Below are 21,772 nucleotides of genomic sequence, written 5' to 3'. Positions count from 1 at the left end.
AATTTATTACAAGCCAAATGTCATTCTTAAGAAATTTATTAGGATTTGTTTAGTAAACTCGAGTTTTTTCTTTTTTGTTTTGGTGTTTGATATCTCATTAAAATTTAATAATTTACATTGAGTAATATTTTATTAAAAAAAATTTACCTGTCAAATAAAAATTATATTTGATAGTTGAACTCAAAACTCGAAGTGAAATGAAATTTGTTATAATTCAAGTTGTACATTTTTAGTACTGTATCCATCCACTTGTTTGCAATCAAAGCTCCAAATTTGGGAAATTGTCCAACATTCCTAACGAACTGCCGGGACAAAAATTGAACTAAATTACATATTTTGTTAAAGATGTTAAGGTTTACAAGTTTTGTTTTATAGTCATAAATATGCCAATTAATGAGTTATTCTACTTTCACTTAAAATATTATAAAGAAGAAGAATATTTTTATTAATTAATCTTATCAATTTTAAATTATTTCATGTCTTTTAAGAAAAGAAAAAATAGTGCACAAATTAGGTATAACTTTTCATCTTATCTTTATTAATTACTCCTTATTTATAATTATTTGTATTTTTTAATTGTCCCTGATTACTTTGTCCATTTTAACAAATAAAAAAAAGATTTTTTTTGTTACTTATTATACTCTCAATTATTTAATTTGAAAAATATAAAAATTTTTAAAAATCATAAATTTTAACCCATCAACTTCACAATTAATATGAGTAAAATGATAAACTCAGTATATTAATAATTTTTTTTCTTGATATGTGTGTCAATTCAAAAGTGGATGAGTAATTATAAATACGAAGAGTATTAACAAATTTATCATTAAAATAATTAATCATTAATTATACTGATTAATTTCAATTTTAACTAGTGAAGCGTAAAATTAAAAAATTAAGGGAGGATCAAACATTTGTACCCCTAACTCCATGTGTGTGTCATTATTCATATCAAAGTTAATAATGAAGGAGTTCTCTTAGAATTTACAACATTTACAATTTTTTAAAAATCATTTAAGGGCAATAATCTAAAACATTAATTAATTCTATATCTGTCTTTAATAGGACAAGTAATTTGAATCTTAAGATAATAATTATTTTTAGAATATGGACAAATGATATAGAAGGAAGGAAGAGATTGTCAAAAGGAGAAAAAAACATTCTCTATTAAAAAATAAATTAAAAAAGAAAAGTAAAACAAATCATTTGCTTGTTGACTTCCTTTTCAATCTATTATAAACCAAAAAAGAAAGATTATCATTCTCTTTCATTAACAATTCTTTCAAGTTTAAATTTAAAATTGCATATAATCATTTTACGAAATAATATAAGATTAAAAAATATTTTGATATAATATTTATTAGATAAATAAATTAAAATGAATATCAAATTAAAAAAAATATATATTTAAAAGTAGTCCTGATCAGTTATTGGCCCCTCTTATACATGGGAAACATAGATTTCATCTAAGTCTAGAAAGGGAAAGGTAGAAGAAGAAGAAAAAATATTTGTAGAAGATCGTCAAACTTTGAAACTTTCATAAAAAACCAGAGTTTTTCCCTCTTTTGATTCAATCAAATCTTACAATTTCAACATTCTTCTAATGTCAAAATGCAAATCTTGATTCACAATTTAATACAAGTGATATTATTTTATTCCTACTCTGTTTCAACAAGACTATTTACAGAGAGAAGAATAAGAATGTTCCATTTACTGTTGGAAGCATTTGATGTGGACTAGAAATAGTCTATATAAAACCATAAATGTTGAAATTCCAAAATCCAAGAACCCCTGTTCCTCGTTAAGCGTTATTTCTATTGACCCACAAAAGATTTTTGCTGTTTGATTGTGTTTTTTTCTTCTTCATATTGTTGGATTTTGGTGGTTATGTGAAAATGGGTTCGTCGGAAATGGATAAAGGTTTAAACTTTAGTGATGAAGATGGAGTGGGGAAGAGGAAATCTGAAATGGGTATTGAGAATAAGGAATCGAAGAAATCTGAAATGGGTATTGGAAAGAGAAATAAGAAGGCGAAGAGAAGAAGGTTTTCTATTTTCCCTAAGTTCTCGTGTATGAGATTGGATGATGAAGTTCCTGTTGTTGAGACACCTGCTGATGAAGGTGGTTTCGATGTGGAGGCTAGCCAAAAGGGCCCGGGTCCTGCTCCTAATCATTTAGTTGTCATGGTTAATGGTATTATTGGCAGGTGACTTGAAATCTTTAAATCTATTTTACTATAACTGAAACTGGTCCATCGTTCGAAACAACCTCTCTATCTCCGGACCCCACTCGTGAGATTACACGGTGTATCTTGTTGTTGTTAGATACTGGTATTGTGGATTTATATCATTGCTGTTGTTCTTTCTTTTTTCAATAGAACTTGTAGGTTAATCATTTGTAAATATATGGAGATAATTTTAGTCCCGGAGTTATTAGTACTTCCATAAACTTGGTTAAAGTTAACAAATGGTTGAAGGATTAGACAATATTTCCATAAACTCTCGTACAGAGTGGAAAGATGCTATGGTTGAAAGATCATTGAGTCTTAATTTAGTTCTAGTGTTATGATTGTTATATGATGAGAGATCAGTGTGCTTAGGTTGGATGACTTGACTTGTCTGCTTCTGCAGTGTGGATGATTGGAAGTACGCTGCTGAACAATTTGTGAAGGCCTATCCACACGATATCATTGTTTATCGTAAGCTCCCTGCTCTTTACAGGATTTCCTGGTTCTATTTTACTTCTGTTTTTTTGGTCTAGTTGATTGAAGTGAGGTTGTTATGTAAAATCTAATTACTTTGGAGTAGCAACTATCTGTTTGAATTATCATATTTATATGTATGATTTACCAAAACACAAAGGCAGGCATGTGGTTTTTGGTAAGTATGAAGAAATGCAATGTTTATGCAAATAAGTGAACTGCCTTCAATTTTTGATTGATCATACTTCTATACATCTTTTTTGTTCACCTAAACTACATAGTGGATTGCTTCTTTTTTTTTTTCTATCTCTAACAATACGGACAGAGTCTACAGACTAAGCCAGTCTAAGGAGTACCAAGAAGGTACATGAAAGTGTACAAACTAGAAACTTCCTTCTGTAAGTTGAGGAATGCAAAAAATCTAAACATAGAGTTCGTATCCTGTACAAGTTTTCTTCCTACACCATAGTCATAGACGTTTCAAACATGTAGCTTTTACATGAGGTATGTTTTCCCTACTATCATTAGACATTTGCTATTCCTCTCCTGCCAAACACACCAGAAAATGCAAGTAGGGAGTGCCTACTTAGTGCTACTTGGGGCAAGTTTTATGCTACCTGGTATAACCTATTTGACAGTGGAGCAATAAATGATTTACTGATTCATTAGCTTCTTCACATAGAACACATCTGCTGCATATAGTAAGACCTCTTTTCTGCAAATTGTTGTGTGTTAAACAAGCTTCATGAGTGGCAATCCAAGTGAAGCAAGCAGCTCTACGGGGTGCGACGGTCAACTACCGCAGTTTCCTCCCATTCTCCAAAGATTGTTATAGCATGTCTTTACTGGATATAATTTAAGTGAAGAAATATTGGTGTTAGAAGTATAGAGGTCCTTGGAATAACTTTTGACTTTTGGCATTGCACTTCCAAACTTGCATAGATATTCATGCTTTTCCACTATCAAAATTCTAGCGGCCCATTAGTTTCTGAAAAGTAATATGAGCTCCAAATTTTCATTGATTGCACGTTTCCACAATTTTTATGCATCTTTCTGTCGGTCAGAGCCATATGCTTCCTGTATTAATCTCTAACTTTTTTTCTAATTTAATATGCTATTTCCAGGCAGTCAATCTAATTATTCAAAGCTGACATTCGATGGTGTTGATGTAATGGGGATAAGACTAGCTGAAGAGGTATGTGAATCATTTGTATCTTCCCCAGATTTAGTCAATATAAATAAAATCCTGTTCCTCAACACAAACTGCTCCGTCGATCTCATTTTATCTGACCTACTCACATTGTGAGAGTCATCAACATCTTTTTTGACGATGATCTTGTAAACCAGACTAGCTCATACAATTTGGGATGAAATAGTAGTATTTTAATTGAAAGTCTTTTTTTCTTTCCCTTGAGTTTAATTTTCTACAGGCCATTGTTTCCGTCTTAATTAGTATCTTTATCTGTCCTCAGATCCTTGTTTCAAGTTATTTGGATTCTGCGGCTATATAGACCTAAATTCTGCATTGCCTACCAAATATGTATGCTTGAAGCTATTGTCCAGTTCTTTTATCTTCCAAATCTTAGCTCTTGCTAACATACTCTATCCACCCTTGTTTGTTGGTTACTAAGGAATTTTACCAGTGTTGTATGATGTTGGATTTTGTATTGTATTAGGATGACATCTAACCTGATTCTTATTGTTCAGGTCAGACATGTAAGTTTAGTTATATGCTAAACAATATCTACTTGAACTTAATTTTTAGTGACTGATGCTTCTCATATTTACTGTCAGGTACAATCTGTTGTAAAACGTACTCCACATATACAGAAGATTTCCTTTGTTGGTCACTCCCTAGGTGGCCTGGTATGTAGATATGCAATTGCAAAGCTATATGAACAAAGATCTGCAAGAATAACTTGTGGACAAGGTATGGAATGTAGTCTTAATGGGTCCACTGATGCGTGTGCGAAAGAGGTATCAAAAAAAATTGCTGGGCTGGAACCCGTGAACTTTATAACCTTCGCTACACCTCATCTCGGTTGTAGGGGACACAAACAGGTAATTAGAGGATTTTTCTCAATCCCCATTAATTTATTGCCTCTGTTAAATTCTGATGTTATAGTAATCGTCCAAATGAGCTCTGCAACTTACACAACTAATGAGGAAATTACCACCAAAACTGGATTTTTGGTTCATGGTAGACTTCAAATGAGGATTTTCATTATCATGTATAATGTACATTCTATTTTGATTAAACTATCATGTATACTGCACATTCTATTAGATTAAACTAACTCACGAATGTCTCTTGACTGTAAGTGGACAGTTAAAGGAGTTAGATACTTTAGTTGTAATGTGCCATTATCAAGGTTTAAGTGTTAAAATTGCATTGTCATGAGAAGTACTAGCAAAGAGATTCATAAGTCACTTATCTGGTAAATCTGAGAGAATGCTATCCAAACTCATCTAACATGATTATATTTTGGTTGCAGTTTGCACCAATACTTATTCTTCGTGAAGTTTTATTTAACTCTTCACCATCTTGCCTGACTTTGAATATTTTTGTTCTAGTTTCATTCTGAACTTTGCTTATCATGTTAGAGCATGGCAAGTTAGCTGCATGAATATTATGAATCCCAAATAACTCAATTGCTTTAGTTTCATTCTTCTTCCGTCGTGACAATACTTTTTACTTAATCCCAAAACTGGGCAGGCTTAGGAAACCAAGCTTTTAATGTCTATTAAAATTATTGTAGGCTCCAGCATTCTGTGGGCTATACTCACTTGAAAAGGTTGCAGCAAGTTCCTCATGGTTACTTGGAAGAAGCGGAAGGCATCTCTTTTTGAAAGATCATGATGAAGGGAAACCTCCTCTACTTCTTCGGATGGCCAGTGATTCTGAAGATCTGCCATTTATGTGAGTGAACATTAATAAACTCACATCAGAATCTCAAGCAAACTATGTATCCTAACTTCTTCTTGCAGATCTGCTTTGCAGTCATTTAAGCGTCGCGTGGCCTATGCAAATACAAGTTTTGACTGTATCCTACTTAACCCCGTCATTTGGATGTGTATTTGTCTTGTTTGTTCAATATTCACTGTATTATATAGCCAGAATCAGGTGTTCAGGACTTAAGTCCTTGATGAGATGATTCAACAGTAGATTAGCGTTTATGCTGATCGATGAGTCCTTAATTCCATATGTTAACTTATTTCCTATAATGTGAAAAACCTTAACACTTGTATAGATCTTGTTGGATGGAGTACATCATCTTTGCGGCGCAGAAGTGATCTTCCAAAGGTAAAATTTATGACATTAGAGTTTTAGCAAAAGCTTTCATCATACAACTAATACTTTTCTTTTCAGCGTCGAAACATGAAAAAAGTGGACAAATACCCACATATTGTAAACATAGAAGAGGCAACAAGTGTTAGTTTTCAAGAAGAAACTCCTACTATGGCCAATATAAACGGACACAAGTCTCAACAAATGGAAGGTTAGTACCTTTTTTCTTTCTTTTTAATGGCATTTTGAAGAGCAACTTTGAGTATGTTAGCCTTCTGTTCAGAAACACTTACCTTTATTATCCTAAAATTGTGGATCTATAGCTGTTGATTCTACATATTAGTTGCATCTTGCGATGTCCATACAGTCTTCTAGTGTGTTTTTTCGGAAAGACTACACTGAGATGCATGCATCAAAGAACTGCTGCCTAATGAAAAGAGAGCATGGGTCCACTTCACACTAATTCCAGTAGTTTACGTAATCCCACCTTCGAGACTTAAGCTGCTTGTGTCAATTGCATAAACGGTAGAATTTTCTACTTAAATAACTAGCAAAATACTTAGAATGGTGTACGGTTGATTATTCATTCTGTAATATCAGCCATTTTTGTCGGTTCTCAACCCCGACTCTGCTGTTTCATTTTATTAGTGGTAGTAATAGACACTACCTAATTGACCAGGGGAATCTCAATGTATATCACATGGTTTTCGCTTTTAGCATTTTTATAGTCAGCTTCATAATACTTTTTTGTTGTTTACCTTTTTTATTGGTTAACCGCTGTAGAGGCTATGATCAGAGGTTTAACAAAGTTGAGCTGGGAACGCGTTGATGTTAGCTTCAAAGGAAGTATACAGAAATTCCTCGCCCATACAGCAATTCAGGCATGTATTTGTTCCGTCTTGATTACACTTCTAAGGAGCTTCTGCTTTCAATATTTCTTTACACTATTGATTATCATAGATTTCACCAGATATCAGTCTATTATGATCTAGGCAAATTCCTTTCTCATTAGCTATATACTATGGGATTATCATTTCATGTCTGTGTTTTCATTCACTTGCTTAGCTTGAGGAGTTTGTTTTTTTTCCCCGAGTGCTCATAAAAAATCCACCTTTCTCCCATACCTTGGTATAACTCATGATACCGTCATAAATTTGCATAATATGGGGTGATCAGATGGATTGTTGAAGAGTAGGTTAGACAATAATGTGGGTAATAAAGAACGGATAATTAGGCTCAAATGGATAACTAAGGTTATAGATCTGTCAATTAATAGCTAGTTGGGGCATATGAATGATGAGTCTTCACCATCCACTTAGCTTCTTTTGAACCAAAGGTCTCAATGATCCCAAAAGGAAATGTATAAAGTCATCGTGGTCATGAACTATTTGATTTCAACGAACAGAAGCAAATTTTTTAGTTTTTTTACGATTGTTTCTTTCTGAAATCAAAACTCTAGGCATTGGTTAATATGAGGGATGGAATAAAGAAAGAGCAGAGGAGCCCTCAGCCCTCAACTTATGCAGCTCCTTCGTTCGTTTTCTACTCTTTCACGTGAAGCAATACTGCATTTTTCGCCAATCATTTGCCCTTTGGTTTCTGTTTTTTGTGTTTTGTTCCACCACAGGAAGGTTGTTTGCAGTAACAAATCTTTTAATGTCCTTCGTTTTACAATTACAGGTGCAGTCCTATAACATTAATTCCGATGGAGTAGATGTTATACAACACATGATTGACAATTTCGCCTTCTAGACGTAGTGAAGTTCTTGATTTATAATACCTGTATTTGCTGGAGGCCTGTGCAATTTACAGCGCCTGTTACATAAATTGTAGAGGATACAATCATACTAATTCAAGATACAAATGACAAGTTGCGATTCTTCTCATCTGGCATAGCCTTGGTTGACAAAGTTATCCGGTACCCGTTGCTCGTGGAAAGGAGCAGGTATCCCGTGGAATTAGTCAAAAGTGAGCGAAAGCTAGCCCAAACACCACGGTCATCAAAAAAATATAGAAATGATAAGTCAAAAGTTCAAGTTACATGTATTATAGTTACTAGAGCATATATAGTGCAATCATTTGTAAAGTTTTTTAGCTCCTCACTAGGATCTCTCTTCAAATGTAATAACAAGTATTCTCTTGTATACCATAACAAATCATGTGATCCAATCTTGAAGGCTAACTTTCATAATTTCAGTTTCATTTTGTTATATGATCATGTTAAATAAAACAAACGATCCACTCAGATCTAGTCCTTTTTTCAGTCCGAATTGTTGAAAGGAAAAAACAAATACTATAATTTTGTTCCATCTGCTTATTTTTACAGGGCTACCACTTGCAATCCCATACCTTTACCCATAACTTAATTTGAAAATAAAAAAATATATATAGAAAATTAGAAAGGAAAAAAAAAAGTCCTGCAATTGATGTGTACGTTAATGCAAGTCCAGTTTGGCCAAGTCCTACAGTATCTTTAAAAAAAAAAAACAGATAAAAAAGCAGGTAACTCAATCTCAGGTTCAGGTAAGATTTGGTCCCTACTATCTGACTACTGCCATTATGCCCATATATATTTTTCTACCTGATTTTCAAGGTATACGTTTTAATTTTATTTGTCTAATTTTAATTTAACATAAAATTTGAAAAATTAAAATAGGTTTCACATATTATTCAAGAAGTTAAAAATTACTGCTGGTCCCTTACACTTCCTCCTGCCAAAACAATAATTGTGACTTTTTACTAACAAAATCAGTTACTCCTTGTTAATTTGCAAATATGGGTGAAGCCCATGTTTTTTATTTGTCAAATTTATTTTTTCTTCTTCTTTTGTGAAATTTTAAAAGTTTCTAATTGGGTTATAGAAAGCAGAAAAACAAATGTATCATAACCATATATATATATATATAAAAAACTTTACAGCTATTATTCCAGCCTAGGAAAGCAAACTTTTTGCGTGCTCATAGTTAAGTCCACTGTTCACTGTAATATGTGACATACAGTATTTAAAGTAAGCGATAAGTAATTTCATATCGCGATATAAAATTATGTGATAAAACTAATATTTGGATATGAAATTTTATGTTGATTTCACTCCAAACATTATGATTTGAGAATTTGAAATCATGTGTTGGATTTTTTTAATTATAATAATTAACCTACTACTTTATATTTTTGTAATATCAATCCATATTTATATCAATTAACTATTTATTACATATGTAAATAAAATTTATAATTCATATCATTCGTTTTTAAATTATTTATACCTCATATAACGGTTATTCTCACCAATTTAAAATTTAATATTACCTCAAATCAATTCGTACTTTAACATTTATTATTCTACCAATTTTATTATTTTTGATCAAATTTATTTACCAACAAATGACTAAAAGTAACAGCTTTGGTTTGTCTTCTCGGTCACTACAACTTATTTTCAATTTTATTTTTCATTTAATTAAAGTTTGATTAATACATATGTTAAGAATAATTATGTGATAGTGTATTATGCAATTTTATAAACTTTTATTTATTTAGTACAATTGTATAAAATTTGATTTAATTTTAATAATTTTACAACTTAAAATTTTTTATGTTCATATAAAAATATACCACATAAAAAATTAAATTAAGTATTTATATAAAACTTTTAACTTAATATTATAAATTTATAATTTCATATCGTGTGCCCAAACTATTCAACTTAAACTTCTAAATAGTAGTTTTTGTATTGTCAAAAATGATTATTTATATCTGTCGTCTCCATTATTATACCTTTGAAAACCGAATTGCCTTGTTCATTTGGTCAAATGTATATTTGCCTTGTTCTTTTGATCAAATAATAGGTTTGAGATTTCCAAGATTTCCCACTTATCATTATTACTGCTAATGTTTATTGTCAATAATAAAAAGTGCAATGACTACTACCTAGAAAATACTAATAAAAAGTGCAATGACTACTACCTAGAAAATACTAATAAAAAGTGCAATAATACTACCTAGAAAATATGATTTTTACAATTTTATGTCATAGTTAAGGAGATTTCTTTCAATTTAAGTTTGAAAAAATTGAGTTGAACATGATTTACCTAAAAGTTTATTGGCAAACTAAGCAAAAGTCAAACAATTATACAATATTTATCTACTATGTGTAACAAGAAAAAAGTAAAATATGCAACAAGTGTTTAATTAGCCATGTTTTTAATGAAAGAAGTGTTGTGCAAATACATTTTATTATGCATCGATTGATTTGGTGATTGATGTAGTAAATTTTCACATAAAGAAAGAACTTGAAGATAAGAGAGTTATTATATGAAAAAAGTAAAAAGATCCATCATATATATAACGATGAATTTTAACAATATAACTTGATTATACTCATTTTTGCATAGGAAAAATGCAATTGGCAAAACAGTGTAGTTATAAGCTTCACCATTCTATGTCAATGTCAATTCAGTAATGTTTGTTTTAATATACTTTAAATATCTTTTATCTACATATTTTATTTGAATCGAAGAATCAAAAAGTCTATAACAACCTTTTCTATCTTTTTAAGATAAAAATAATAATCTCTTTTGAGATTCCGTTTATAAAATTATATATTTGTATCGATAATAAAAATATTCTAATTATATTATTGAATTTGACTTGGCAAATTGCGATTGATAGTGTGATATCATATGACCAAGTATGGTACAACTGTTTTTGCGTGGATTTGGAGATAACCCTTCTCATCATAATCAGGGCACCTGCACACCCTAAAACCACCCCCTCCCTATACACACCTACTTCCCCTAATCTTTCTTGGAAATTAAGTTCACTTACTTCATTTCCACGCTCTTTTGAAAGTCCTAAAAATAATCGTTTATTATTATGTCAAAAGATATATTAAATTTGTATCATAAAAAAAATGTAGTTTTATTTCTTAATTAAATTCATATAACAAGTGTCATGTTTTATCACGACTCTAATTCTAGTCATCCCATCTCTAGTTGGCCTATGACAGTATCCAACACACAAGAAAAAAAATATACTATGCCCTCGGTTTTAATTAATGGGAACTTTCGCAAATAGTCAATTTAATATATTTAATTATATTTTATAATAATGGTTTGCATATTTACGAGTTGTAGCTACAATTTAAGCTGTCTCATTTGTACAATTTGCGAATTTGTATGACTTGTATAATTTGCGATTATATTAGCATTATTCAGTTATTTGTGTATAAACTCGAAATAACGAATTTATATAATTACAAATATCAGAATCGTAAAGAGTTTTACAAACTATATCATACAAGCATGTGAATTATACAAAACTAAAAAACTGGATCGCGTAATTATAGCGCAAGTAGATCGCGAATTTTAATTAAAGTAAATTATAACTTTGCTAACTAATTAACTAGTATATGTTTACTTATATATATCATTTACCTTACTCTCATATTAACTCCGTTTAAAAAAGTAATGTTTCCTTCTTTTTAATCGATAAATTAAGTATCAAAAAATAATCGTATCAAATTAAAGATCAAACGAAGCCCTACAATACATAGCGTGTTAAAGTTGCATTGCTCAAAAACCAAAGTAACCAAAACAGTAGCAATATAGGGTTGGTGTGTGTGTGATATTTTACAAATTAAGAAGGGGACAAAGTGAGTGATAAATGAAAGAAAATGAAAGACCATAAACTCCACCAGTGAATTCACTTGTCTCTTTTTTTAATTTGTGACTTATCACTTCATTTTTCAAAATCCATATTTGTGCTCTATTATATAATATTTGTTTCATTCCTCAACTCTATTCTCTTGGGATTTCTGAAAAAGAGTCATTCCCTTTTCAGAAATTTACCTCTACTTCTTTTCTTTCTTTCATCTACAAACAATGTATTTTCATTCAATTCTTCATTAAACATTCCAAAATCTCCTCTGTTTTTTTTGTAAGAAGAAGAAGAAAAGAAATCCAATGGCATGTTCTCAATTTACAGTCTTTTGGCATAGAAATCTACAGACTATAATCTTTTTGTTACTTTTATTCATTTCTGGATTGACACATGTTAGATTAACAGCTGAAGGTAAAAAGGGTCTTTTCAAGATTTAGTTTAAAGTTATAAAATCTTGAAAAAAAGACTGAATTTTTAATGAAAAGTTTCAATCTTTTGCAGGTAGGAGAATACTCAAAACACAAACTGGTGTTTTTACTCAGGTGGGGTTCTTGAATCTTGAGTTTTTCTTTTTTTGGAAATTCAATAAGAAAAAACATTGAAATTTTTTTTTGTGTTTGAAAAAAAAACAGAGGAAAAATGAAGAGAAGATGATAAAGATGAGATCTTTAATAGGTTCAAGACCACCAAGATGTGAAGGAAGATGTAGAAATTGTGGACCATGTGAAGCAGTTCAAGTACCAATTGTGCCAAATCTCAAGAATCAACAAACATCAAGAATTCATAATCAATTGAATTCATATCCTAATTTGTTCTTGGCATATTCAAGAGGTGATGATATATCAAATTATAAGCCTATGTGTTGGAAATGTAAGTGTGGGAATTTTTTCTTTAATCCTTGATTAAAGATGGAAGAAAAAAAAAGATCTTTTTTTTTGGGTTATGGAGAAAATTAAGTTTCTTCAATTGTCTATATACATGAAGATTAAGTTTGATTAGCTTATAGCTAGGTTTTGTAGATTTTTTGCATAATCAAGATTTGTGATAATGCATATTTTGTACATATTTTAATTAGCACTTTTGTAGTACCAATCTTTTCCTCTTTCTTTTTTCTCTTATGAAAAGAACACTTCTAATTTAGGAAGTGAATTGAGCTAATTACAACAGATTAAAAAAGTTTTGGATTGCTAATGCTAATTTATGTTGTGATTAATACTAAAGGTAGTGTTTTGTGTTCAAAACATGGTTTTCATGTATATGCATGGCTACCATATTTTTATTATTTCATATTTTATCTATAGTATAAATTACACTAATTTTGACCTAAACTTGTATATTATATTCTATTTCGAATATAATAATACATAAATGCTTTGGCTTAAACTTATTTTACTTCATGTTCAATTTATATTGAATAAACTTTTATACATGTAATTAAATAGCATTTACCATCCAAAACGACTCCTCAATGTGTGTAACAGAGGGAGCAGTTTGGATTATTGTTCATCGCATTCTGTGAATGAATGCACAGCTCGTAGGTGTGATGTGAATGTGACGATAGTGAGAGAGAGAGGGGTTCTTTTCGGAGGCGCAGCCAGTATTGACGATAGAGGTTCAAAATATATAGAAATAGATAACTAACAGGTTCGACATTTACTATATATACATATAAAGTTATTTTAGTCATATATAAATAATATAATTTTTGTCGAAGAGACCCCTGTTCTCACTTTTTTTTCGTTTAAATTTATTTGTTCGATTTTAACATACATTTTTTTATAATTTTAAAAAATATATTAAATGTTGGAATGTTTTGATCTTGTTATTTTAATTTTAGAAAGTTTTTTTTTTTAAAAAATATTATTTTAAAAGAAGTGAAACAAATTGAGAATTGATTAATTTGAAAGAAGGCAGGCAAGTAAGTGTGGGGCGGTATGTCAGTGGGCAGTGTGCACTGTACAACAGTAGCAGAGCAGCAATAGAAAAGAGAGGGGGACCTGCTCATGTTTTCATATCTTACAAGATTTTATGTGTTACAAAAAGGGAAAAAGAGAAAGAAGAGTTATTAGCGAATTTAGAATTTTTAAAATATGAATACATTCGTAAGAAATAATTTGATCTCTAAATAGATTAATAACTCTATTATCGATTAAATAGATTACATAAGATATTTTAATTTTACGAAGAAATTATGAGTTAATGTGTCTAAGTCGTTACTTGGGCCTGGTTATATACCTCGAATGTATAAATTGTATACTACGTATGACACTCCCTCGTTTATTGTGTTATTTTTTGCATGTGTCTTTCTGCCAACACTCGTGTGAGTGTGTATCACTCCTAGTTATTATCGTTACTACTTTTTCTGAATATAAACATAGTTTTTTTTTCTTGAAAAAAGATAATAGAGGGCAGGAAAAGGAAAATTAAGAAAATCGACTAATCTAATAAGTTGATTTGAAGTTGTAATTTTTTTTTTGGACTTGCAATTTGAGTCTCAAAAGTTAGTGTATATTTATTTATTCCTATAAAAATATGTGAATCTCATAAATCTTTTTGTATGATATAAATATTATGAACAAGCATTAACTTTTGATCTTACTATAAAGTCTATTTCTTTCACAAAATTTATGTAAGAATTTGCAATTTATAAATTTTCTAACTATTTTTAGTTTATAAAGTTAAAACTGAATTAATGTATTTCTACTTCATTTTTAAGATTAATCAAATTGATCTTCTATAAGGGTAAACTCACAATTTACTTATCACAAACAAATGCATAAAAAAACTAAAAATTAATAATTTATATTCTTAAAATTTATACAAAAGTAAAGAAAGACTTGGTTTTGCTTGTCTACAAATTTGGTGGGCCTTTTCTAATGTAATGTGAAACAACTGTATCTCATCAAACAAAAGCCCATAAAACAAAAAGGCTTGAGCCCACCAATGATATTATGTGGCACATAAAATTTACAAATAATACTTTCGATTCTTATTTAAAAGAGAAAATACATAAAATCCTTCTCAAACTTGTCCATAAAATTTACTTTAGTACTATAACTTAGGGTGTTTATATATCCTCTTAAAGAACTTTCAGGTGAATTAAATACCACCTTATAGATACAATACCAATTTCGTGATTGAAAGGTGATATACACGCGCCCCACATCAGCAACACGTCAGTGACACGTTGACAACATGTCAAATGGTGAGGACGTGTAGTTTTATTTATTTTTTTATATTTTTCACGTCATTTTTTGTTCTTAGTTTTCACCTTAAAGTTCTTTAAGGGGGTATATAAACACCCATAAAGTTACAGTGCTAAAGTGAATTTTACGGACAAGTTTGAGAAGAAATTTATGTATTTTTCCTATTTAAAATAGTCATTAATCATTAACATTATCGTCGTAGAGTTTTAAATTCCATGAATACATATTTTAATGATGTGACATTACGTTCTTCATTTTTGTATATTTTTAACTAGTTAGTACTCCATTATTATTTATTATGATAATACTTGATTTTTTATATATATACAAGGGCTAAATCTGCATATTTGATTAAATTTGAAGCTTAGAAATACGTCAACAAACAAAAAAAAAATGAAAAAGGAGTACACATATTTTTGGCGAATTGGCAGTGTAACAGGTGATCCAGTTCATAATTTCATATGGAGTTAACTCAGACCAATAATTTACACTTTATTATGAAAAGAAAAGCCTTCATCTAAGAGGCCAGAGCCCACCTGCTCCCTTTCATCTCATGTATGAAAAAATTTCGAATTTAAACCAAAGTTATTATGATCGATCGAATATATACTTAGTTCAGAGTCTTCACTTTTGATTATTGATATAATATATAAGATAGTGTTGAATATAATATATTAGGAATGAAGAGATTAATTATATTAGTATTAGTTAACCTAATATTATTTCTTATCCATGTTTGACAGGATATATAAATTAATTCATGTAGTTTTATTTTTGTTAAGCTTCTTCCAAACACCCCGTAATAATTGTCAAAATCTAAATGATGTCTCCTATTGGTTGTGCATGAGTTACTAAAAGAGTTCATAAAGATTTTTATTTCATTCTATTTATTTGGTTGTATGATAGCGATATTTGAATCAGATTAGGTTATATATACTTTAATAATTTCATCGGATATCTAAAATTTATCTCAACCATAGGTTTCATATAAATTTACTAACAAAGATTTACATTTTTTTTAAAAAAAAATCTAATATTTTCCATTTTCATTAAGATTTTAATTTTTAATCACGTTATTAACCACTAACTTATACACATTTGAGGTTACTCTACTTATTATTGCTCTGAAGGGTTTAACTTAATACATTTTGAGTTTAATAATAAAAGCAAAATATACATTAATTTTTATATTTTATCACGCGTTTTCATTTAAAATAAATATACATTGATGTAATTAATATTGTTTGCCTGAATATAAGATATAATTAATATCAATTGCCTGAATACAAATTGTCTAATACCAATTTAATACAACTCTTAAGTTTTTCAAAGAAAATAAAGTATAGTTAATGATTTGTAATTACGCAATTATATATGTCAATTAATGTTTTTGACTCCAGTGTTGGACCCTCATTAAATTCCTTCTACCGACGCATCCAAATATCTTTAAAATAACCAACACAGATACAACACATCCATCTATTTTTAAACACATAAAAGTGGGAGCCTCACACTACCTTTTCTTTCTCACACCTCATCTCTAATACTACTAGTACACACTCATCTTCTATATTTTACTGGTAAGTTTCATTTTCTTTTTTTTTTTAATAATAATAAGATCTATTTGTTTTTTTTTATTATTTGATTTTTCTCATAGATTGTATTTAAACTCCAGGTAGTTAAAACATGATGGAATAGAAACATGTTGAGGCAATCATCTAGTAGAAATATGAGGACAAAAGGGTTGAAATTGAAGGATGTTTTACAAGGATTTGCTTTGTTTTTGATGTGTTTGTGGTTGATTTACCAAGCAAAACAGGCTTACAACAAGTCAAAATTGGGTGAAAAATCATTGAAGGGACAAGATTTGCAAAAAGCTGCCAAGTTAGGGAGGAAAGATCTGAATCCCTTGCTGTTGGATGAGTTAGCTGGTGAGTTTCAAAAGAACCCAGATGAAGATCTTGAACTGGAAGAATTATTAGATGAAGCCAAAAAAGATGGAGATGATGTGGGTGATGGAGTTGGAGACAATGAACAATTGGAAGACATAGTTGATGAAGATGCAGCTAGTAGAGATGCAGTTTGAGAAAAGTTAAAACAAATTATTATATAATTAATAGATAAATAATTATGAATTAGAGTGTTGAATTGCCGTTTGTTTAGTATTGTAATTTTGGGAAAAGCCAAAAGATTCTAACTGATGAAGAATTAAAGAAATAGAAGAGGGGTGGTTTAAGTTCATGCTTTCTAAATATTGGTTCATTTCAGTTTAAGATTTTGTTGACTTGGCTACAATTGTTTCAATTATTCTATAGCCAAATTAGCACAAATAAAGCTGATACCAAGTGTCAACTAAAAAGAAAAAGTAACACAGAAATGAGGGATCCACTTTGCATAGAATAATACTAGTAGAAGACAATAACTTAGGCCATTCCAATAAAAAAAAGTTTGAAATATAGAGAATCCTTCGAATTGTTACAAAAGCCAATCAGAAGAAAAACTGGCATTGAGACATTAGAATAAGAAATTGTGGTCAAGAAGTTTCTTTCAGAACTCAACCATGAAAGCAATGTTTCCACAACTAAAACTCGAAGGCCTTAAATTGCAGCAGCAAAGGCATAGGTTGAGAGGAGTAACATCCGATAAAATCTGCTTCAAGCCACTGCTGTTGATTCGGGTCTATGGACTCTTAGTTTTGACCTGTTGGTGTGCATTCCACTGCAACAACATCCAAACGATAGATGTGCCTGAAAAGAGAAAATGGAACTCTGTAGACCGTCGGAAGTGGTGTGTGAATTGTGATCAGGAGTGCAGGACGATAATGTCACTAATGTGGCTGTAGTTCCTTGTTACCTCCAGATCATTGGAACTTCCCTTTATAGTTAAACCACAAACATAGGTAAAGATGTACAGAAGTTGATAACAATTTCAGACCATCTTAAAAGATTTGCTTCGCCATCTCCTTTTTCATTAAGTAGCTAACATCTTTAGGTAGTAGTAAATTGGGCTTAAGCAACCAGCACTGCACCCCAAAGATAGGCTTTAATTCATAAGAAGAGCAAGTTGCAAGAGTTCACTTAGCGCAATCAAAAAGTTCAAAAGGAAGAAATACGGGGAAGTTTGATAAAGATTTTTCACAAAAGTTAGGAGCACAAGCAGGGTCTTCAAATGATTAAGTAGCACATTCAGTGACATGCTACAACTAAATGACGCCAGTCCATATTAGAAGACGCTTAACAGAAACTTTACAGCACATGGTACTAGGTGAATAAAGGTCGAGTCACAGATTATATCATTTGAAAGCAGTTCTTGCCTTTTGAAAGCACTAGATATAGATGCCTAAACCCATCTTTACTTCCACTGTTTTAAAAGCAGACCAAACCCAGGGATGGAGGGGAAACACTGAAAACAATTCCAAGATCGAGTAGTGCTAGTTATAATTAAAAAACTCGAGAAGGAACAATACCTGCAAATATACCGACAGTAACCAAATTTTTTATTTCCATTGTCTGATAGATCAAGAACTCTGTCAAGAAATGACCGAAGGCATAGACAAATGATAAAATGGTTGCCAAATACAAAGGTCTGTCATGAAGGTTAAACGCACAGAGATAGCAAAGAGTGCAGGTTAGGAGAGTCCACACTCCAAATGTCCTCCCATGAACTTCTGTCACTGCAACATGATAAATTAAAAAAGAAGAAGTTCCCATTAGAAAGACAGTATAAGATAGTGTCAAGTAACGTGTGGTAATTTCAATGCAATTCCAAGTAAAACCTGTGATACCAAGCAATACAAAGTATCATCACTTGTCAAACTTAAGATGCATGACAGATATGTGCTTACAAAGTTGTTGTTCTTGAAGTTATTCAAGAAGTTGAGTATCAAATGTGCTATCAAATATGTTACGGAATACTGACTGCAGTACCAGTAACTTAAGGTTCTATTTTCACGACAAAAGCTATACCTTCTAAAGTTGCAACCACCAAATTCGCATATTGCTGTCCACATTTTGAGCCACTTAACCGAAGCCAGACGAGAAACATATATGTCACTCTTACTGGATGATAAAGCATACAATTATAGGTGTATTGGGGTCAAACAAGACGAACAAATTCTCAGATTCTATCAACTCCATTCTCCAGATGGATTGAAGAATAACGCAACATAACACAAATGAGATGACATAAAAACCTATGTATCTTTCACAAACTTAAAGAGAACTTCTTTACGAAGTCTTTGTGATGCAATTGTAGGAGAAAGGCTTCTCTTAGAAAGAATAGAACTATGTGGAGACTTTGGAGGTGATATACCCATTTGTGAATTACCAAATTCTGGTCGAGGGGAGCAATTTTACCTTTTTAAATAAACATACAGAATAAGAAGGTAAGAATTAAATGAGACATGACAGAAGTTTATGTACCATTTACCTAATTTAGCGCCATTTCAACCCTATGTAGTAGCAAACCAATTTCAACCGTACATAGTCCCTTATTCCTTTCCCCAATCAAAATGAAAGCATCTAGATTACGGGCAAATCCAAATTTTCAACACTCAAAACAGCGCATGTACCCAACCCCACTGCCTCTGATCGAATTATACATATGTAACTATTAGATTTTTTTCCCTTCTAAATAATGTGCGTGTGCGAGAGGGAGTGAAGGTGATGTCCACTCCAGTTTGCACGCACATTGTCTAATCCTTCGGGCAAAGACTATTACATCCCATAAACACAGGTGTAAAGTGCTCATACTAACTACTGTAGCTGATTCCAATTATATCTATACTAAATTCAAATCCACAACCACAAAGTACTAATAAGATTGCTCTGGTAACTAACCCCAATACTACAACAACATATCCCATGAAAATCCACAAAGTGCACTAACTTAAATTCCTGATCTGTCAATATATGATCCTCGATATTAACAAGCATAAATTCACTTTATAATGTGACAAATCAAACAAAATTAAGGCGAAAGCAACGGGATATGATTCCTAATACAGATTCAACTCAGATCACGAGAATGTAAAAAACCGAAATGAGCAGTAAGCGTAATATAAGCAAAAAAAAAAATACTTACTGGTAGTTTTGGAGAAAACAGCGAGACGAAGAGCCCAAATATCGACGAAGCCAAACCATACCGATGCAAGCCGAAGTGTACCCACTAGCATTAACCACCATCCTAACAGCTCCATCTCTTTAATTTTTCTCTCCACACACTTTCTTCTCTCCTTCGCCCCGGTTCCTATTTTGATCTACCAAACAGTACGGGTCGGATCCGGTTAGATAAGGATCTTAAGCCCAATGACCCAAACCTTTAGGCCCACATGTTTTAGCTCACCATCTTCATGGTAGGCTACTGAATATTCAAAAACGTGCTACTTTTAAGTTCGGTTGTAAAATACATATTACTAGTAACGAAGGAATTAATAACACGTGGATTTAATGTGGAGATAAGTAGGGTAGATTTATTGCTTCGCACTTTATATTGCGTTTAAATTAAAAATCTATCCATGATTATTACGGGATTTTTATTTCATTTACTTAGGTCGAGGTATATGATTATCAGACAATATTATGTTTTACAGACCTTGTAATTAGTTGGAAAAAGAATAATGTTGTTGTCGTGTTTGTTATTTTCCCACTTGAATTATTTTGGCGTGACCACTTGTTATTTTAATAAATTGATCACTCACAAAATATTAATTTTCGATTTTAAAAAGATAGATCATATACTTTTAAAACCAAGAAGATGGGAAACAATAATAAAATCAAATAAACTATCTACATTTACACATAAAAATGGTAATTATAATTTTAATACCTACAAAATTTTAGAAATTGTTCATGATACAAATAATTAGAAAATCTCATATATTTGCCTTTTCAAGTANTGTTTTCCCACTTGAATTATTTCGGCGTGACCACTTGTTATTTTAATAAATTGATCACTCACAAAATATTAATTTTCGATTTTAAAAAGATAGATCATATACTTTTAAAACCAAAAAGATGGGAAACAATAATAAAATCAAATAAACTATCTACATTTACACATAAAAATGGTAATTATAATTTTAATACCTACACAATTTTAGAAATTGTTCATGATACAAATAATTAGAAAATCTCATATATTTGCCTTTTCAAGTAGTAAATGTTAAATAACTCACATTTCAAATATAGTATTGATTTATATTGAATTTATTGATCAACAAACAACTCTCTCTAATAAAATTTATAAGCTAATTTATTTAAATAAATTTGCTAGTACAATTATAAAATATCAAATCAAAAAAAATAAATAAAATGATTAAAAGGATTTGAGGGATATTTTTGTCTTTACAGAAATTATATTTCTACCAAACATAGTATGAAATAATAATATACATTTTACTGGATTATTTCTTTTAATACTCCCTATCAAACAATTCCTTAGTGTACTATTTGACACATACGCTACATCAAAAATTATCTTTAACGATAATTAATTAATAACAATGATTTAAATATCGCTAACTATATATTTTTAATGATAATTAGCACTTTTTGTATATATTCCTAAAGTCTTTAACAACATTGAATCTAATGACACTTGATTAATATCGATAAAAAACTTTAACGCTTTATATGAATTTGTCTATTTATTGTTATTTAAACTTATTTTTCTTGGAGTTAAGAGTACTCTAAGCAATATAAGGCTACAGTTGAGTTCAATAATTACAAATATTTAAAAATGCTCTAGCATATTAATATGTTGTCTGATATCGTAAAGTTAATAATCATGAAGTATCATGTTAAATCAACAAGTGAAGAGAAGTAGGCAAAAATAACAACTTATCATGTTACTACAAAACAACGATCAACAAGTGAAAAGAAAGTAGGTAAAATTAACTCGTTAAAAGAGTGTGCGGTG

General features: G+C 30.6%; 4 protein-coding genes across 5 annotated transcripts; 3 read left to right on the top strand and 1 right to left on the bottom strand.

Moving 5' to 3' along the window:
* Positions 1-1,434: 1,434 nt before the first annotated feature.
* On the top strand, positions 1,435-8,200 carry LOC107017927 (putative lipase YDL109C). Its single transcript, XM_015218222.2, has 10 exons — positions 1,435-2,206; positions 2,631-2,698; positions 3,826-3,896; positions 4,496-4,762; positions 5,461-5,621; positions 5,690-5,745; positions 5,953-6,005; positions 6,072-6,201; positions 6,774-6,871; positions 7,671-8,200. The coding sequence occupies exons 1-10, from the start codon at positions 1,896-1,898 to the stop codon at positions 7,740-7,742; spliced, it is 1,287 nt and encodes a 428-aa protein (XP_015073708.1). The 5' UTR covers positions 1,435-1,895; the 3' UTR covers positions 7,743-8,200.
* A 3,424-nt stretch (positions 8,201-11,624) lies between these two features.
* On the top strand, positions 11,625-12,805 carry LOC107017926 (EPIDERMAL PATTERNING FACTOR-like protein 2). The gene is made up of 3 exons (XM_015218221.2): positions 11,625-12,059; positions 12,150-12,190; positions 12,281-12,805. Exons 1-3 carry the CDS (start codon positions 11,951-11,953, stop codon positions 12,548-12,550), a joined length of 420 nt encoding a protein of 139 aa, XP_015073707.1. The 5' UTR covers positions 11,625-11,950; the 3' UTR covers positions 12,551-12,805.
* A 3,491-nt stretch (positions 12,806-16,296) lies between these two features.
* Positions 16,297-17,106, top strand: LOC107017925. The gene is made up of 2 exons (XM_015218220.2): positions 16,297-16,434; positions 16,530-17,106. The coding sequence occupies exon 2, from the start codon at positions 16,557-16,559 to the stop codon at positions 16,938-16,940; it is 384 nt and encodes a 127-aa protein (XP_015073706.1). The 5' UTR covers positions 16,297-16,434; positions 16,530-16,556; the 3' UTR covers positions 16,941-17,106.
* Positions 17,107-17,261: 155 nt separating this feature from the next.
* LOC107017923 (ergosterol biosynthetic protein 28) lies at positions 17,262-20,220 on the bottom strand. Of its 2 annotated transcripts, none has more exons than XM_015218218.2 (3): positions 19,937-20,216; positions 18,321-18,527; positions 17,262-17,601 (listed from the first exon to the last, which is right to left on the bottom strand). In XM_015218218.2, the coding sequence occupies exons 1-3, from the start codon at positions 20,049-20,051 to the stop codon at positions 17,534-17,536; spliced, it is 390 nt and encodes a 129-aa protein (XP_015073704.1). In that variant the 5' UTR covers positions 20,052-20,216; the 3' UTR covers positions 17,262-17,533. The 2 variants fall into 2 exon arrangements, with proteins under 2 accessions (XP_015073704.1, XP_015073705.1); XM_015218219.2 differs by having other exon boundaries at positions 17,560-17,876; positions 19,937-20,220.
* Positions 20,221-21,772: the final 1,552 nt, after the last annotated feature.

The sequence above is a fragment of the Solanum pennellii genome, chromosome 4 (genome assembly GCF_001406875.1).
Source record: "Solanum pennellii chromosome 4, SPENNV200".
Taxonomy (NCBI): Eukaryota; Viridiplantae; Streptophyta; class Magnoliopsida; order Solanales; family Solanaceae; genus Solanum; species Solanum pennellii.
This window is presented reverse-complemented; position numbering and strand designations above follow the sequence as displayed.

Bases quoted from the DNA above. Each gene is read 5' to 3' on its own strand.
- LOC107017927 (XM_015218222.2), top strand. From the start codon at position 1,896: ATGGGTTCGTCGGAAATGGATAAAGGTTTAAACTTTAGTGATGAAGAT. The intron at 4,763-5,460 runs GTAATTAGAGGA...AAATTATTGTAG, and splicing joins GTTGTAGGGGACACAAACAG to GCTCCAGCATTCTGTGGGCT. The intron at 6,006-6,071 runs GTAAAATTTATG...TTTTCTTTTCAG, and splicing joins GCAGAAGTGATCTTCCAAAG to CGTCGAAACATGAAAAAAGT.
- LOC107017926 (XM_015218221.2), top strand. From the start codon at position 11,951: ATGGCATGTTCTCAATTTACAGTCTTTTGGCATAGAAATCTACAGACT. The intron at 12,060-12,149 runs GTAAAAAGGGTC...AATCTTTTGCAG, and splicing joins TGTTAGATTAACAGCTGAAG to GTAGGAGAATACTCAAAACA. The intron at 12,191-12,280 runs GTGGGGTTCTTG...AAAAAAAAACAG, and splicing joins AAACTGGTGTTTTTACTCAG to AGGAAAAATGAAGAGAAGAT.
- LOC107017925 (XM_015218220.2), top strand. From the start codon at position 16,557: ATGTTGAGGCAATCATCTAGTAGAAATATGAGGACAAAAGGGTTGAAA.
- LOC107017923 (XM_015218218.2), bottom strand. From the start codon at position 20,051: ATGGAGCTGTTAGGATGGTGGTTAATGCTAGTGGGTACACTTCGGCTT. The intron at 18,528-19,936 runs GTAAGTATTTTT...ATCATGTTGCAG, and splicing joins TGTTTTCTCCAAAACTACCA to TGACAGAAGTTCATGGGAGG. The intron at 17,602-18,320 runs GTATTGTTCCTT...TTCTCTTTTCAG, and splicing joins TACTGTCGGTATATTTGCAG to GCACATCTATCGTTTGGATG.